The sequence below is a fragment of the Merops nubicus genome, unplaced genomic scaffold (assembly GCF_000691845.1).
Source record: "Merops nubicus isolate BGI_N331 unplaced genomic scaffold, ASM69184v1 scaffold22887, whole genome shotgun sequence".
NCBI lineage: Eukaryota > Metazoa > Chordata > Aves > Coraciiformes > Meropidae > Merops > Merops nubicus.
Genome location: NW_008619883.1, coordinates 4104 through 22007, shown reverse-complemented (window position 1 = coordinate 22007; position 17904 = coordinate 4104). Strand labels below are relative to the sequence as shown.

Sequence of the window (17904 nt, the reverse complement as noted above, 5' to 3'; positions counted from 1 at the left end):
GCCAGCTATAGGCACTGTCTTGAGCCCAGATATTTGTGTTACTGGAGAACGTAAACACAGAATTTAACAATAACTGTTAAATCTAGAGTGGTCTGTGTGGACACCCTGTTCTTCTTGCCTTGCCTTTTTTTAGCCTGTAGCTATGTCTTCAGAGTCATAGAATCATAGAATATCTGGGCTGGAAGAGGCCCTCAAAGGTCATCTAGTCCAACACACCTGCAATAAGCAGGGACATCTCAAACTAGTTCAAGCTACTCAAAGCTTCATCTAGCCTAATCTAGAATGTGCTATCTGAAGGTTGGGATTGTTTTCTTTTTATAAATATGACATAAAGAAAAATTCACTGCTTTCTAGGTGCATCTTGTAAGACTTCGTGTAATACATTAGTAGCTACTTGGAAGGAGTGATGATTTTTTTTTTGAGTGAATATTCACTCAACACTTTCAAGAGTTATAACTATTTATAAATGTCAATAAAGCTGCTTTTGGATGCTTCAGCAACAGTGGTGACAAACCACTGTGCCACTTTTGACTAGCTAGAAGTCTGTGACACATTCCCTTAAAACTGAATTATGTAATAATTCATGCTTCTGTGCTCTCTGAACTTGATTATTGTAATTCCTTTGTCTAGGCATGAAGCCACACATCTAAGAGGCCCGACTAGCACACAACACAGTGACCGTGTGGTAGCCTGGCAGAATACTGGGACCCTGGTGCTCCTAGGGTACCCTGACTTTTCATAAGTGGATTCCTTTGAAAGGTCTTCTCCTCTTTGGAGTCTATCAGGTCTCTCCTTTTTTCCTCTTGCTTTCCTGCTCGTGATGTAGTGCTGCACTGATATTCCACTCAAGTGGGAGGGCTGAAGAGAATAGGAAACTATGGCTTTAACAGTGGCACTCAGAACTAAATTCCTTAACTCACAGTGAGTTCTTTGCCAGTAAGTGCTTTCCTTTTTTAACTGCTGCACGTTAAGTGTCAAACTCACTTGCAAACTCACACCATGTTTCATTCAGGATTGGAGGAGATATAACATAGAAACAGTTTTCAGAATTCTAAAACTTTATGTGAGGATGAATGCTTCCCAGCTGAATGCTAAAAAGCTAATTTATGTGTGGTTCCATCTTTAAGGTCAGATTTTACTGTGGGAGCTTAGAGGGCTAGTGTTTTGGTCTGTGTTACCACACAAACCTGCCAGAGCGAAGACAAATACTTTAGATTAATACTTTGTGAATAGATGTGAACATCGCTTTGTTCCAGTTTGTGGTTTTTCAGCTTGCTTAGTTTCAAATAGTTCTTTGCAAAATCTTATAAAGCTAGGATTAGTTTCACAAGTTTTAGCAAGACTCTTTATATTCTTCCAGGTTTGTGATACCCTTAGTCTAACTTCTGAACCACATATGCATTTTAAGGCACTACAGCTAAGTCTTGATGGCAGTTGTCAGTATCATGTCTAAAACTCTTTCATCCTCTTTATAAATATAAAATGACCCAAAATAAGTCCCTGGCTTCTCAAATAAGAAAAGTATATTTGAAGTTCACATACTAGTATTCCTTTCCTGAAGGTATGGGAGTACATAAGAATGAGGGATGACTGTACGAGCAGTTGCAGCCACTGGTGGGTGGGTTCCTCTTGCAGCTGTTCATTCCAGGAGTCTCATTGTGCTGCTGTCTCTTTTTTTTTTTTTTTTTTTTTTTTTTTTTTTTTTTTTTTTTTTTTTTTTTTTTTTTTTTTTCCTTTCATGTTCTTGTGTCTAAGAATGTTCTCTTGTACTTGCATGGTATGTACTCCAGCTGTAACTTGATTTTTCACCCTAAGGTTTTCATAATGGTGTGCCCTCTGCACAATGTGGGTATTGATAAGCACCTGCTTGGCTAAGGGTATTTTAGGGTGTGAGGGTGGTGGTGGCTAGAAAGTCAGAAATAGCTGACAGGCTGTTTTCTTTGGGGAGGCTGTGCTTTATATGCACGTATCACTTGCCAAAGGTATTTTGCTCAGCTTTACCAACCTTTTTTTAACAAATTTATTTTTGTCATAACATGCAAATTGTATGCCTTTCTCTGTCGCAGTAGTGAAATTTTTCTTTAAGTGAAAACATAGATATTCCATATTCAACTAACATATTAGAAACATACTGACTAGGTGACAGTTCCAGGTCCATGCTAGAAAACTTGGAATTATGACTTCTTTAACAAACATAGATGTATTCGAACGCTTATGATCTCTAGAGATTCATGTAATCTGTAGCAGGCTGCATGCAAACTTTACAGAAGAACCCCTGATTCTGTGGTATTCAGGGCTGGAAACTCTGTGGTTCCTTCATTTACACCAATTACTTTTTTAAATATATGCAGAATAATATTAGTTAAATAGCACTATTCCCGTTTATATTTAGTCATATAGCCATGCCAGTCTGGGGATATGTTGTTGTCATTGAGCTACAAACTCACATATAACAGCACAGTAATTATTGGACAGTATCCAAAGGCTTGGAGTCTTCAGTCCGTGGTATAGTTGCAACTTCCACATGTGAGGGTGGTGGAGATGTTCTCGAACTGTAAATAATTTGATATATGAGACCACTTGACAACTGCAGTTTGTGTATGTAAGAGTTGAGTTCTTACCTTAACATCTTCATTAAAGCCATCACTAAGATCTTTATGAGTATGGCCCATGCTTCACTCTTTTCGGAGTTTGTAGTTTACATTGCTACTTATGAACATAGCTGTTTAATTCTCATGAAATGTTGCATTTTGCCTATAGACTGGGAGGATCAGGAAAATAATTTCTTTGGATTGCACTTGAACTGGGTGCTAGACGGCTTTTCTAAGTGTGAGATGTAGAAACTTTTGTTTTAATTGCCAATTTATTATGGAAAACAATGTGGCCAAAAGGAGGAGGCTCTGTGGAGAACCAGGGCTATACTTCCCTGTACTTATGTTTAACAGTATTATTGCAGTTTCAGCAACTGTTTATATGAAAAAGGGGTATTAGAAAAGCATTTAATGTAATATTAGAACGGGATTAATGCAAATTATGAGCTAGAAATAAGAAGGAAACATCATGTTACACATCTGCACTTACCAGACCTCACGCAAATGCTTTACGAACCATGGTTTGTTTTTCTGCTCCAGCTCTTCAAATTCCAGTATATGATTGTTTCTTAACTAACTTGGAGGCTGCTGTACTTTTCCTGTTGATGTTGAGAGGTCAAAAGAAAGAACAAACTATTACAAATGATCTGAAAAAATTGGAGACTTTCATATGTATGTTGGTGAAGTTGTGACTGCAAGTAGGAATCTGCCTAACTCAGTCTCATAAAAGCCTTGTCCAAACTTTTAATAATTTTTTTCCTTCAGTGAATATTTTCAAAGTCAGATAGTTATTGTTTTGTGCAATTTTGGAGCTGTCATTCCAAGTCTGGAACTAATAAAACCATAACAACCACTGAAATAGTAGTTATGTGGATTTGTAGCATTTCAACTGATGAGTAAACTATTCCAGGATATTGCCTTTTGGCCATTTTGCTGTGTAGTAGTGTTTTTTATGAAGTATTGCTGTAGCAACAGATCTGGATGACACCGGGTAGCTGGTTGCTGTTGACTGTTGGAAATAAAACAGACTTCTAGCAACATGTGTAATGTCTGAAGGTAAAGTAACCCAAAATAAATGCCTGTGCTCTACCAAGAATGTAGTATGGGGCACACCAAGCTGAAGTCTGACTTACAACTTTAATCCTTCTCCGAAAGTTTCTGTACGATGAAAACAAAACCATACGTGCTAGTAATGTGTCCAGCGGTTGAAATCTGATAATAAAATAAAGGAAAACTGAGAGAAATTTTCTTGCAGATTATTTTAACAAAAAAAAAAAAAAAATCAGTCATTTTAATGACTTTAAGAATTCTAGTACTATTGGAAACACTTCTGCATGTGATATTTCGGTAGAAAATCTTTTTGGGGAAAGAGGGTACACTGAAGATTAAAAACTTCACTTGTTCTCCTGAAGAAGCAGCAAAAGGAAAAAAAGAAACCATGAGAAGTAGAAAAAGAAACTAATTCAAGTGAAGCTGAAACATTTTTTTTTTTTTTTTTAATTAGTATTAATGGACTTTTATGTGGATTAGTATTTCTTATTCCTAAAACATTGAGTATTTGTTCTATAACACAGCCAGGTTAAAAGCTTAACCAAGGGTTTAGGTCAGTGTAGCAAAGTAATATCTTTAGATAGACGAGTCATCAGAAGTCTATCAAAGAAAAAGCAAATCCCCTGGGGAAATATATTTTTTTCTTTTCTGTATCTATTGCAGATTATGTTTGTAAGTCAACTTTAAAGACAGAAAAAGACAGTCGCCTTTATCTACGTTAGCAGGTCACAGAAGTTACTTGCATAGTAGTACAGCATTGTGTCTTCTAAATAAAATCTTACATTTAAGTATACATGAAACGCACTTTCAAGACTTAAATTGATTTGTATGATAGTCTAATAATCTGGGTTTTTATTTTTAAATTTTATTTTAAAGATAAAAATACAGACATTACTGTAAAGGACAATATGGATGATTTCTGCCTTCGAGATACATTAAGCATTGCATCAACAGACTCCTTTGTTTCCACAGCTGAGGTAAGACTCTTATAAAGATTGCTTCTTTGAAGATTCGTTGATCTGTTTGAACAAAAGAATCTTAAATTTTTGCTACGTACTGTAAGCAAAATCTATTTCTTTTATGGGGAAAAAGAGAAGCTTTTGTTGCTTTAGTGTAATGAGGTTCCTAGCAGTTCAAGTAATGAAGTCAGAACCAATTTGATTATCTTTTTTTTTGTGCACTGGCAGAATTTTTAGCCAACTCATTATAAAAAAAAAATTGCTTTTGAAAAATATATCAGAATTTCATGAGTGAAGAAGCACAAGCAGTTGAGGCTCCTTTCACCATGCATTGTGTTTTTCTTTTTTTTTTTTTTTTTTCTTTTACATAATATAAAGATGGCTTTGTCATTTTTGGAGTGGTTTTTTTTTTTTGTTTTGTTTTTTTTTCATTTTGTTTTGTTTTTTAAGAGGAAATCATGAGAAATTGAGAGCTACCTATTTTATGACATTCCATGCACAATATAATATACTTCATCTAACTTTGCCTTATCACCTTGTATAAGACCTCAAAGGATACATAAGGAAATAATCTTTGGATAACAGGGCATTGCCTGTTAGCTGAAATCTGCTACAGCTCTCTGCAGGTATTTGAAATAATATTGTGCAACAACACATTTTTTGAATGAGGAATATCTTCTTTGATAGTCTCTCAGGAGCTGAAGTGATCTTGAGTAGCACTCTTCTCCAAATTACAGGAAAGGCAATTATCTCAATACATGCATTCTGTGTTAGATGTTGCTCTTGCATGCACTACAACTAAGCTACTAAACTCAGACAGTTGTAAAAAGAGAAAGAATTGCATACTTGTTCTTTACAGTTATTATCTTGATTGTTGTATCGTTTGTTTTTCTACATGGCAATTGCCTTTATTTAGTAGCTCACATTAAATTGTGATTACCTTGCCTTAGTAATTCCCGTTCAGTTGTGATGGTATGCCTGGGACTCATTCCTAACAAAGACTGTGCCTATAGAGACTGGTTACTCTTTCCTGTAATGTGGACAAGGCCACAATTCAAGCTTGCTTCAACTCTATCAGCTCCTGAGAGAAGCTGTAAACTATTCATTTGTACACTCTGGGAGTTGGTTGGTTGGTTTATTTCATGAACTTTCGTAGTGTTTTTGCAAGTTTGTGAAAATGGGAACAAGTCATTATGCTCATTTGTGTTGCTTGGATTAAAAAGACCCACACACACCCCACACAAAAAAACAAAACAAAACAAAACAAAACAAAAAAAACTCTAGGATGTATCACTTCAGTGAAGCTAAATTGTCTCAGTATTTGCTGATGTTTGGGTCAAAATTTGCAACAAAATTGTGGAGAATATTTTCAAGATATGTAAAGACATTTTGATACTACAAAGCTGCTTCTGTCAACTCTTTTTCCAGACAAAATTAGGAAGGTTTTCTCTTCATTTCCAGCTGTCCTAGCATCTGCCAGTAGAACAAGCCCTCTGATCTCCTTTCTCAGATTTTATTGAAGAATCCATTAAAATTAGCAACTGATAGGAGTCCTGAAGATCAACAAAGCCATAAAAAATCTTGAAGTTTGGTGGTCCAACCAAAACACCATTGAAATTCTGGATTAAATATGAGCCACTAGGCTTAAACTACAGGGCCAGTTGACTGTCTAGTCATAGCTACTGGGGCATCACTGTGAGGTGCAGGTAAAATAAAGCTGTGAATTGGTCTTCTCTTAGAGTGTTACATTGATGTAAAGTTTAGCCCATCCTCTGGGGGAAAATATGCTTTAAGTTAGTACTCCAAATAGCTGGCAGTAAGAAGGAGTAATAACTACTGCCCAGTGTATTTCAGCTATTATTGGAGAACAGTAATCCCTTTGATGTAACTGTATTAGAACTGACATACCAAGGTTTTTTTTTCATTCTCAATGTGGTGATGTTAGGTAGCTTCTTGCTTATTTACTTCTTTCATTTTTTTTTTAATTCTTGAACTTGCAAACAAGTGGTGTGTTTCAGGTTAAGACGTCTGAAGCTTTTCCAGCTTCAGATTTGTCTCAGCTAATGGGCAAATAGGCAATTCTTTCATCCTATGTATCCTGGTGGCAGTTACAATTTTAGTGACTTTCCTAAACTCTGTGTGCTGATTCAAATGGTAAGGAAAATTTTGAAACCCGAAGTTCATGTGTGTATATATATATAGATATACAGTTATGTGATTTTTCTCTACTGGAATCATTAGTAACTTCACCTTCTGGGAAATGACAAAGTAGCAGCATTTTTTGTGAACACATCATGCTACAAGCTGTTTGCTGACAGTCATTCCTTTCTTCTACATTGCACCCTGTCCCAATGAGCAGGACTAAGTATTTTATGTGACTGGTTTTAGAGAGTGGAAACTATTTTTATGTTTCAATGCTGACACACAGTCAAGTCAAATTTAATTCGTGGCCCTCAGGAGATACAGGGAATCCTAAACCAAGACATAGATAGATGTCTTGAAGGAAATTGATAGGGTTACTGCTTAGGAGGCAACAAGAATGTTTTGCTGGATGATGGCTTTTAAACAAAGAACTGTGAAAAAACTGGGGCAGTTGGCAGAGTTTAAATCAGGTGCCCTTTTGATGAGCTCTACAGGGTAGCAGTAGGGTGAGCCAAAACTTCATCTTGGCTATGGCTGATAATCAAGAAGCTGCTGAGGATCATGCACTTGATGACTTCTCATGGAGAATTGTGCCAGTCTGGACATATACAATACACAGATGCCCAAATCCTTACAATAATTATTTAGACAGACTGCTGCCAACCCCAAGCTCAGACAGACTTCTGTTTCTAAACACACATAGGCTCTCAGAAGCATTGCAGAAGGGATAGTTAAGTAGTACAACTGTTTGCCCTAATTAAGTTATTGATACTGTATACTGTGATAAATAATGGTATTTTCTTCTCTCTTTGAGACCATCTGCCATCAGCTTATGTTCATGAGAGTTAGTATCCTTTTCATGTTTGCTATTTTACCTACTATGTGATCAAAATAGCTGCAGCCTTTGGCAAGAATATGGCTGTGAGTGCTCCAGATAAAGGCCCCCACCCTCTTTCTTGGCTTCTTTTCCTTCTTTCCAAGAGAAGCTCCTTCCTGCTTTCCCTGACAGCGAGCTCTGTTGTTGGTGCACCTGTATTTATCATGCCTTATTTCCATACCTTGACTAGAACTGAATCTGTAGCTCTATTATCAAATAAACTTTACTGTCTTTACTAAAATGCTAATTCAATCCAAAGCTTAGGAAATTTTTCTAGATTTATGAATAAAGCCTTAGCTGTCCTTTTTTTTATCAGTAATCCATTTAGTAAGGTTGTCTTTTTCTCAGTTCAAATCTATTAAAACAAAACAGTGCAGGAAGTAGCAGGCTTTGATGACAGGAAAAAGCACCAGGTTTTGTATGCCTGTAATTATTTGTATATGGCACTAAAACCATCAAACTGACTGAAGGTTAATTTTTAGGTTTAGAAAGTGCTCAAAGAGCCCTGTCACTGAAAGGCACGGTTACCTTCTTCCTGTTTTCTAGATAGAGGTTTTATTCCTTTCCTGAAATAGGGAATATCAAAGGGAATAATGTTGGCACATAATTGTAAAATCTATTCCTAGAGCATTTATAAGTGAGACTTGTTTTCTTTGGGTTTATTTCTGTTTCATCACAAAAATATGAGATATGCTGTCTGGTGTTCTGACTGCCTTCAGAAGTGCAACCATAGTCACTAATCTGATCTTCTCAGGTTTTACTAATCTCATCCTGGTGCCTTCCTCCATGTTCATGTCATCTGCCTAATCTGACATGGATTATTCTCTTGCCTCAAAAACGAATGCAGTACAGCAGTCCTGTAGTCCAGCATGCCCTGGGTAGCAAATTGTAAGGAGGTCCCTATTCTAAGGACTTTAATGAGGTATGGAAGTTCTTCTTATAGTCTTAAAACATGTGAAGAAAGAGGATCTGTAAAGAAATGTGCACTACAGAGTGCACTACCTTTTCTAGTTGAACTTAGAGGTTGGGTTAGTTCCTCTTTTTTGGATTGTTTTGGTTTTTTTCCTCTCATTTCTTTGCATGCTAAGATAAGTCAGTGATAGAGGAATTTGCATCCCCTTTCCAAATGTTATTGGTTGGAACTAACTTCAGTCTGTAATCAAAACCCTCTTCTGGGAGAGGACATGTTAGAAAGCAGTCCACTGGAAAAAGACTTGGGGGTGCTAGTAAATGAGAAGCTGGACATGAGCCACCAATGTGCAGCAGCAGCCCAGAAGGCCAATGGAATCCTGGGCTGCATCAAAAGAAGCGTGGCCAGCAGATGGAGAGAGGTGATCCTGCTGCTCTGCTCTGCCCTGGTGAGACCTCCCCTGGAGTCCTGTGCCCGGCTCTGGAGCCCCCAGCACAAGAAGGACGTGGACTGGTTGGAGTGTGTCTAGAGGAGAGCCACAAAATTGATCAGAGGGCTGGAGCCCCTCTCCTGTGAGGACAGGCTGAGGGAGCTGGGGTTGTTCAGCCTGGAGAAGAGGAGGCTCCAGGGGGACCTTATAGCGACCTTCCAGTACCTGAAAGGTGCCGACAAGAAAGCAGGGGAGGGACTATTCATAAGGGTTTGTAGTGACAAGATGAAGGGTAATGGATTTTGGCTAGAAAAGGGGAGATTTAGGTTAGACATTAGGAAAAGTTCTTCAGTATGAGGGTGATAGACCACTGGAATAGGTTGCCTAGAGAGGTGGTGGAGGCCCCATCCCTGGAAACATTTAAGATCAGGGTAGATGAGGCTCTGAATAGCTTGGTCTACTTGGAGGTGTCCCTGCTTATGGCGGAGGGGTTGGACTAGATGACCTTTGGAGTTCCCTTCCAGCCCAGACATTCTATGATTCTCAGTGGAAGAATAGTTATACTTTTTTTTCTTGCTTGATTGCCATTTGATTTAACTCCTTTGAGCTCAATAATACACATTACAACAGTAACACAGCCATTTTATTTCATCTGCAAGCATGAGGGTAAGTTGTTTTTTTTTTAAAAAAAAAAGCTAAATATAATTGAGGGCCTCACCTCCCAGGTACCAGGCTCTATGCTACTCTATAACCACAAAGGCTAAGACTGGGCATCTTCATGTGCTAGAGATGGTACCATCTCAGGCTTGCTGTCAGCTGATGGAGTTTACCTGCATCTAACCAGGAATCACACAAGTCCTAATTCAGTCACAGTCAGTCCGTTTGTGTAAATATCTGAAGAAGGTGATTTGCCTGAAATTCACTGGAGAAAAGTAGTATAATTCCTTTTACCACAGAAATTATAATCTCTGAGAGAGGGGCAGCTGTCTACAAAGTGTGTATATGTTCGCAACCTAATTCTTCTCATGCATTGCAAATTAAAGAAAGTAAATACAATGTTTTATTGTTTCAATAATAGCTGGATCAGGTAAGACACAAATTAGTATACTTGTGTTCTGTTTTGATCTCCATTTTGGAAAATATGTATGTACTGTTCCACGGTTAATACTTTCTTAACCATGATGTAAGAAAAAAAATTTTGGAGTAAAGATTTTTCACTTTTTCTTGTTTAAACCTGTTCTAACTACTACATTATATATGCATGTGTGTCCGTATGTATACCGATCTCTTATATCTGCAAGAAATCAATATATTCCTGTGTCTTCCAGTTGGTTAAATTATTCCTTTCTAAATATTTCCACATATGTTTTCAATGAAAAGCTGTATGCCTTCTTTTGTTTAATAAGAACACAAATTTTCAAGTGGGCTTTTTTAATTGGCGAAACCAAACCACAGTTTGGCTCTATTTATTAGTATTATTAAATTGGAATAAAATCATTGGTCTTAATAGCTGTAATCTTTTTAGCAAGTCACCTTATTCTGCTGTTTTTCCAAGCAGATCAACTGATAAGCGAATTCATACTTAAAAACAGGAAATACTTTCAAGCTAGATGAATTCTGAAAGTGTACATTACTCGTTTAAATATAACATTTCATTGACCTTAAACCTTTTATTCCTTCACTTATTCCCTAGCTATTTTCTTGTCACTCAAATATCAGTTCAAAAATTCTACAGATATCTGTGTAGGAATACATATTTTCCTGCTCCTACCCAAAAAAACAAACAAACAAAAAAACCTTTAAAATGGAACCTGTCGATTTTATGACAGGAATTGTATGAATTTGTATACAGCAAAAGGTGCTGTGAGTGTTTCAAAACAGCAGTGTAAGTTCTAGCAAATACCAGCTAACAATGTGTGATGTATGTCAGAACAGCTACTCTGTACTGAAATCTCTAACATATTAATGTGCTTAAATGTTTACAGAGACGAAAATAGGTGTTGGCACGTGCTTGTATTCTTCCTATCAGTAGGCAAACCTGCTTGGCAGAATTACTGGTGCTGTAATTGGCTCAACTAAAGCCTGTGGAGAAGGCACACTGGAAGCATACTTAATGTCTTTATGAAGTCTCATGCGAGCACTTGCTTATATGTCCTCAGTGATAGGAAAAACTTCTCAGCATATATTTATTTGAAAAGCTTAGCAGAAGTTTAACATAAAGTTAGATTTTAATCTGATTTTTAAAAAACTGTTTCTAACATAGAGGGTAACTATGTTTCTATAGTCCAGTTACTGTGAGAATTATTTTTTGAAGGTGTTTCTAGGCTCTGTTTTTATAGCCTAGAAGCAGAGGTTTGTTTCCCTTCTCGCAGGAGATATATATATAGAGAGAGATATAGATACATACACACACACACACACACATATATATATATATACACACACACATATATATATAAAACTGATTAAACAAAATTAGAATTAATTTTCTGATCGTTAACTAAACTGCAAGATGAGTAAGCCTCTGGGTTTTTTTTTTTTATCCTTAATATGATGTAATGTTTGTAGTAGAAATTGTTGCTAGCCATTGTTCTGTAGATTAAACATGATACCCTATAAACAGGAGTTGTCTGTATTATTCGTGTGTTTTGATTTCTTAATCTATTTTTGTTTTTTCTTGCTCTAAAAAATGTCTGTGAGTTTATGGTAATTTATACAGGATTAGAATTGCTGATAATGGAAATTATTTGGGGAGCCTATAATAAAATGCTGGATGCTCGTGCCTTGTACAGTGTACTTTGCTAACTAGCACACATATTTACCAGTGAAATAAAAACAGGGGTGGGGGGATGTTACTATTTCCAGCTTCCTAAAGATTTGCATGATGGAATAATTGTGTACTTTGTGTCCTGACAATTTTTTTTTTTTTAACAGCTTTGACACCCGTTAAATTTAACTGAGCAAGTTAAAAACTTAAGTAGTAAAATTTAGAATAAACTAAACTGCCTCAATATTTTAATTAAACTTTTGAAACTTGAAAGCTGAAACTGTAGCTTTCTGATTTTAAAAGTTACAAAGTAACAATATTGTCAATAGTGTGGTTTTCTCTTCTGTTTCCTAGTGGAGTGTTGCCCCTTTGCTTTAAGCAGGTGCAGAAAAGGTTCTCTCTCTTAGCAAAATATCAAGGATGCCAACTTATATCGTCTTTACAAAAATTACCTTAGCAAGCTCTTTAGTGAACTGCATTTTTTTTTTCAGCTTACAGAACACAGAGAGATTCGTAATATGTATGGTCTGGACTCCCTTTGCCATTGCCCATTGTATGAAGAAGCTATGCACTTAGCAGAAGAAGGCAAAATTTACTCACGAGTGTTAAGGTATTGATTTATGTCTACTTAATTATTTTCAAGGAAAGCAAGAATTAAAGTTAAATAGTCTACGTAGAACTCGTTTTTTAGAAGTTATTTGTATTTTTTTCTAGGAATTAGACTTAGTTGAATTTTCTTGTGCTTCTTTCTTAATGGTCTTTGAAAATGTTTATGCTTTGTATAGGACTGAAATGTTTGAATGTCTAGGAGACAGTGACTTCCTTGCTAAGCTTCATTGCATTCGACAAGCCTTTCAGGTAAATAATGAGAGTGATTTGTCTTTCTGTCTTGTTAAACCTAAAGTATGTGCCTTTGAAACTATCAATGCATCGTCTCTGCAAACATTATTTTAATGTATTCTGTAACTAAATATTTTCTTGTTCATTTTATATTTCTGTAATTCTAAAATGGGATGTATTTGCACAGGAGTCCCAACTTTGTAATTAGCTTTTAAACCTTGGCACCAAAGGCTTGTTAGGAACTTGCCTACTATACTAGGGGATATAATTACATTAGATTTCACTGTAGTGCTGAAGGTCACTTAGTACAACTTATGAATTAATATGTCTATATTTTCTGAAACCTTTTCTAGATAATTCTTTCAGAAACAGCAAACAGAATATTTCTTGCTGAAAGTGGAAGAAAAATTTTGTCTGCTTTAATTGTGAAAGCACGAAAGGTAAAAGTTTTTTTTAACTAATGCTTTATTGTTAATGTAACTTCTACCAGAATTCACTTTCCAGTGTTAAATCTGTTCGATACTCATTGCTTTTACTTTACAGAATCCAAAGAAATTTGAAGATGTTTTTGATGAAATGATACATTTTTTGGAACAAACAGATCACTGGGATAATACTGAAATGGAACTTGCTGCTAGAGGAGTGAGTCTGAATTTCTGAAAAGTGGTTTTGCCCTTAATTATGCAAACTGTAGCATCTAAAAATAAATTTTTACAGTTTAGAATCATGGGAAAGGCAACCCGTTTTTTATTTATATTGCTGGTTTACAGAAATGATATCCACCACTATAGTTTATTACCAGAAAGCATGTAATATTTTTTTAACTTCTCCTTTACTGACAAAGTATCTTCAATATTAATTAAAGCCAATTAAAAATCTGCATGTTAATACAGTGTTAGAATGTGGTGCATGCTGAATTCCACTGCTGAAAGGATAACGAGGTTACTTAGATCATGTTCTGATTTAATACAGGTGAAAAACCTGAATTTTTATGATGTCGTCCTGGACTTCATATTAATGGATTCATTTGAAGATTTAGAAAATCCACCAATAACTATACAGAATGTAGTAAATAACCGCTGGCTAAATTCCTCTTTTAAGGAAACAGTAAGTATTTATGTGTAGTTTCCATAATTGTTAGTCTGTAGTAGGTTAAAATAAACAGATGGTATGATAAATAATAACATTGGTGTGATTATTCTGATATATTTATGTATATGCTGAAGCTGTTCTTCTGGTGATCTATGATTTATTTCCTTAAAGCACAATATAAAAGCGAGAATAAGTCCAGCAACTGTGGGATAAAGACTGTGTATGTTGTCTTGATAATAGCATTAATTCTGAAGCAAAGAAACTACACTGTCCTTCACTGTGAAGTCTATAATTCAGCTTCCAGTATAACTGAATATGTACCTAAAATATTCCTCAGAAAAAATAAACAGAACAATTTAAAAGCTACAACTCTGGGCTCAAAACAGATAGAATGATTGAATGTATTGGAGAAAATACTTTAATGGTCCTGCAAAAACGAGATTTCTCTGAAGAAGCAGAGTTTTAGAAGGGAAGTTTGTTAGCCAAATCTTAGGTACTAGATAGAGGGTTTGGTTTGTATACTGGAGAATTAGCAATAAGGCACAAAGTTGCAAGCAAACAGAAGTAAATTAATACAATATAGGCATTCAAATGTGGATAACCTTTCACACTTTTTCAGGTGTGCCTGTTCATTTGTCAAATAGATCACATCCCTCTGTTACAAATATACAGGCTGCTGCCCTGGTCAGTTGGTAGAGATACTACTGTCAATTCATTCATTTATATCTGTAAACTGCAATTTTTCCTTTTAGTTTTGTCTTTCAGTTGAAATATTCCCTCTAGAAGAAAGATAACATGCATATATTTATTTTTGTAGTTATGTGATAACATTGTGTTCTGTGAGTAGTAAATTATCTTGCACTACTGAAGGAGAATCGGATGAGGATAATTACAAGCTATGAGGGGGGAAAAAGCCTAGAACTGATATCGGTGTATTGTATTACACAGGCCCATATTTGGACAAAACTCCTTAGCTGAATCTGAAGCTATTGCAAGAATGTTTTTGCTAAAATGGAGAAGGAACATTTCAATGTGTTCACGTGCCACTTAAAATCTAAACTAGTTACTTATGTCTGAGCACACACTTGGTATCTGAGAGACTGATCTTCAGTTAAACTTAGTTTAAATTAGTTTTTTGTATCAATTGATATTTTATAATTTTTAAATTTTGAGTTATCACAAGACTGAAACTGAAGACAATACAAATCCCTGAAATACAGTATTCTGTGAATCACTTCTTATGAAATGAAAAACAATTTCTCTTACTGTAAAATTACACAGGGTTTGGGGCTTTTTTTTTTTTTTTTTACATTTAGGCTGTGGCTTCAAGCTGTTGGTCAGTACTGAAGCAGAAAAGACAGCAAATGAAGGTAAGTTGCTTTGCAGATCATGTCGAGAGCAAAGTTACTGGTCATCTCCCACGAATCTGAAGTTCTTTTCTGTAGCTGTGAATTACAGATCAATCCTTAATGCTGTAGACATGTTAGCTTGGACATGAGAATGCTAATTGTAGAAGTTCAATTTATGGGGCCCTGAAAGTCTGTTTTTAGCGAAAAATCTTAGCTGAAAGATTTTTAACCTAGTTTAGGTCAACAGTAGTGACAGTAATTTATCTGACTTACAGCCCCTCTCATGTACGCTGGATTTTTGCAGACCAAGGGTCTGCTTATACTACGATTCTCAACCCCATCTCTATGGTTAAATAAAATTTAGCCCTATCCCTTTACCTACCTGAAGTACCATCTTCCTTGCCAGCGGGAGGAACTGTTTTGCAGCGTCCCTCAGCCCACTTCTGCATCCTGACCTCTCAGGGAAGGAACTTTGCAGATTCTGAAGTAGAATATCTCTGCGCCAGCAGCTCCTTACTTCCACCTTTGAAGGATTTTATTAGACCTAGGAGACAAAAGCTGTATCTCAGTAATAGCCAGTCCAGAAGCAGAGCTGAGGCTTGTTGCAGGACCTCCCTAGCTGTGAGAAGTGGGTTTACACACCACAGGTGAGGAGTCTCTGCTCAGGTTACTGGCACTGACACCTTCCTATGATTCTAAGAATAGCTATTTACATGACTCCTAACTGCTAAAGACATATTTCATCATAAAAAAACAGTTGCTTCCAATGACAATTGGGATTTTGCAAAAGATACTCCACTACCATCATGTCTTAAGATTTGAAATGTTACATCCTGGTGACATTATGGTTGGGAATTTTATATAAATAGATCTTTTCTACATGATTTTTTTATAAAGGGATTGTCTCTCCAAAACAGATGCTATAGTAACCTATTACTTTATTTCAATAGACAGCTACCTTCCTCTGTAGTTCCTTTGTGTACTGAAGTCTCAATTTTTATAAGTTTGTAGATGTGTAACTTTACTCTTTGGAACTAGTTTCATCAGTGCTGCTGTGGTCATTCAAAAATGGATAAAGTTAAGCTCCGTGGATATTTTTGTAAGGGAGAGAATAAGTGCACCACAAGGAGATTGATGAACTGAACTTTACTTGTGGACAGTTCTTTTTCTGGTATTTTATGTTTTAATTAATGATTAATTTATATCTTTATTATTTTCAAAATTAACTGATGTTGTAAAATTATAAATATACATTTATGTCTATATAAAATAAACTGTACATTTATATATACCTATATAAAAATATATTCTATTCTAGTTTGTGAGTGCCTGTAGGCTGTAAAAGTAACAACAGGATGGACATTCATGTATATTGTTTTTCTTTAGACTTAAAAATGTATATATTTTTTTGTTCAATTCAAAACTATGCTGTTTCCTTACTTCTTGCAAGTTCCAGCTATATACATAGTGTGTAGAGACTTTAAACAGAAGTCACTGAATAAAATTATCTAATCTCGTGTGTGGGAGTCAGAGTAGACTGTTGATTATCTTTTTTGAGCTTATGCCCATTAATCTTAGAGTATTTAAAATAGCACTGAAGTAAAAACCTTTTCTAAAAAAAAAGGATGATACTTGTTTGGTGCTGTTGCCCTGTAACTTAAAGAACTTCAAGTTACCACAGCCCTGAAGTAGTGGGTGTTTCAGGCTTGTCTGAAGACTTTATTTTATATAATAGGGATTTATACTGTATTTACTGTGTAAATTTGTCCACAATTTTTACATCACTAGGTGCCTGATGGATTTTTTGCACATTTCTATGCTATATGTGAGCATATCAGCCCTGTTTTGGCATGGGGCTTTTTGGGCCCTAGAAACTCCCTTTATGACCTATGCTGCTTCTTCAAGGTTTGTAACTTTTTTTTAATTATCTCTTATATTAATTAAAAAAAAATATATTCCAGATTAAAAGAAGTGAGAATCTTACTGTCTTATTTATAGTCATACACTTGCATTTTCCAAAGATTAAGACTAAGAACAGTTTAATATTTTTTTATATTAATTTTTTTTTTTTTTTAAGCCCAGAACTACTTTGTAAAGTCTGTTTTAGTGCACTTCTATCTTAGCACCAAAGGAATAAATAAATGGATATTTTTAGGAAGCATGTAAAAGAAATAGCATTGCATACTTTTTTTTTTTTCTTGTAAGTGAATACAGGTTTTTCCTTTTTCTTTTTTTTCCCCACTAGGATCAAGTGCTTTTCTTCCTCAAAGACATTTTTGATTTTGAAAAGGTGAGGTACTCAACCATGGAGAGTTTGGCTGAAGATCTTATGCAATTATTAATCCGACACACTGAACTCTTAATGGCCTATCTCGGAGCAGATTCACTAAGGCATGTCAGTGCTTGCGTAAGTGGTCACGGGCACGTCGTCACCAGTGGGCTCCTAGAAGCAAAAGTACAGTAGGCTTAAAATCATGAGAAATGAAACGGAGTTCACCTTGCCATACTCCTTCCCAACTTCCCTTCCCTCTAACGCCGAAGCTGTCGCTGCTGTTACTGAGCAAGCATCTGAAAATGTGTCGTGTCGCTAAGTATGGAAAAGGACTCAGGGAGGCTAAAGGTACATCCACGGAAAGAACTGGTGAGCATATTATTGTATATACCTAAATTAAACTTGCAGCTCAGCTGTCACTGTATTTATATTTAATGTATCCTAGAGCTTTTCTTCTGTAATATTGGGGTAAAGTTTATTTATGAAATACTGTACTTTTGCACAGATAATTTGTAAGTGAAGCTGATGGAGTTGTTTTCTTTAAAGGCGATGTTTCTTTAAAGTATGAGATGTTCGTTACAGAGTCTCCAAATCGTTCTGTATCTAGGTCTAGAAGGTGTTTTGA

General features: G+C 35.8%; 1 protein-coding gene across 1 annotated transcript in view; it reads left to right on the top strand.

Annotated features, from left to right (window-relative positions):
- Nucleotides 1-17471, top strand: part of FAM73A (family with sequence similarity 73, member A) — a 36734-nt gene extending 19263 nt beyond the window's left edge. The window contains exons 7-15 of the mRNA XM_008943965.1: nucleotides 4518-4618; nucleotides 12218-12336; nucleotides 12512-12584; nucleotides 12920-13006; nucleotides 13110-13208; nucleotides 13539-13673; nucleotides 14975-15028; nucleotides 16796-16912; nucleotides 17253-17471. Coding sequence (XP_008942213.1) covers nucleotides 4518-4618; nucleotides 12218-12336; nucleotides 12512-12584; nucleotides 12920-13006; nucleotides 13110-13208; nucleotides 13539-13673; nucleotides 14975-15028; nucleotides 16796-16912; nucleotides 17253-17471 — 1004 coding nt within the window. The remainder of the gene's footprint in view (nucleotides 1-4517; nucleotides 4619-12217; nucleotides 12337-12511; nucleotides 12585-12919; nucleotides 13007-13109; nucleotides 13209-13538; nucleotides 13674-14974; nucleotides 15029-16795; nucleotides 16913-17252) is intronic.
- The last annotated feature ends 433 nt before the right edge of the window (nucleotides 17472-17904 follow it).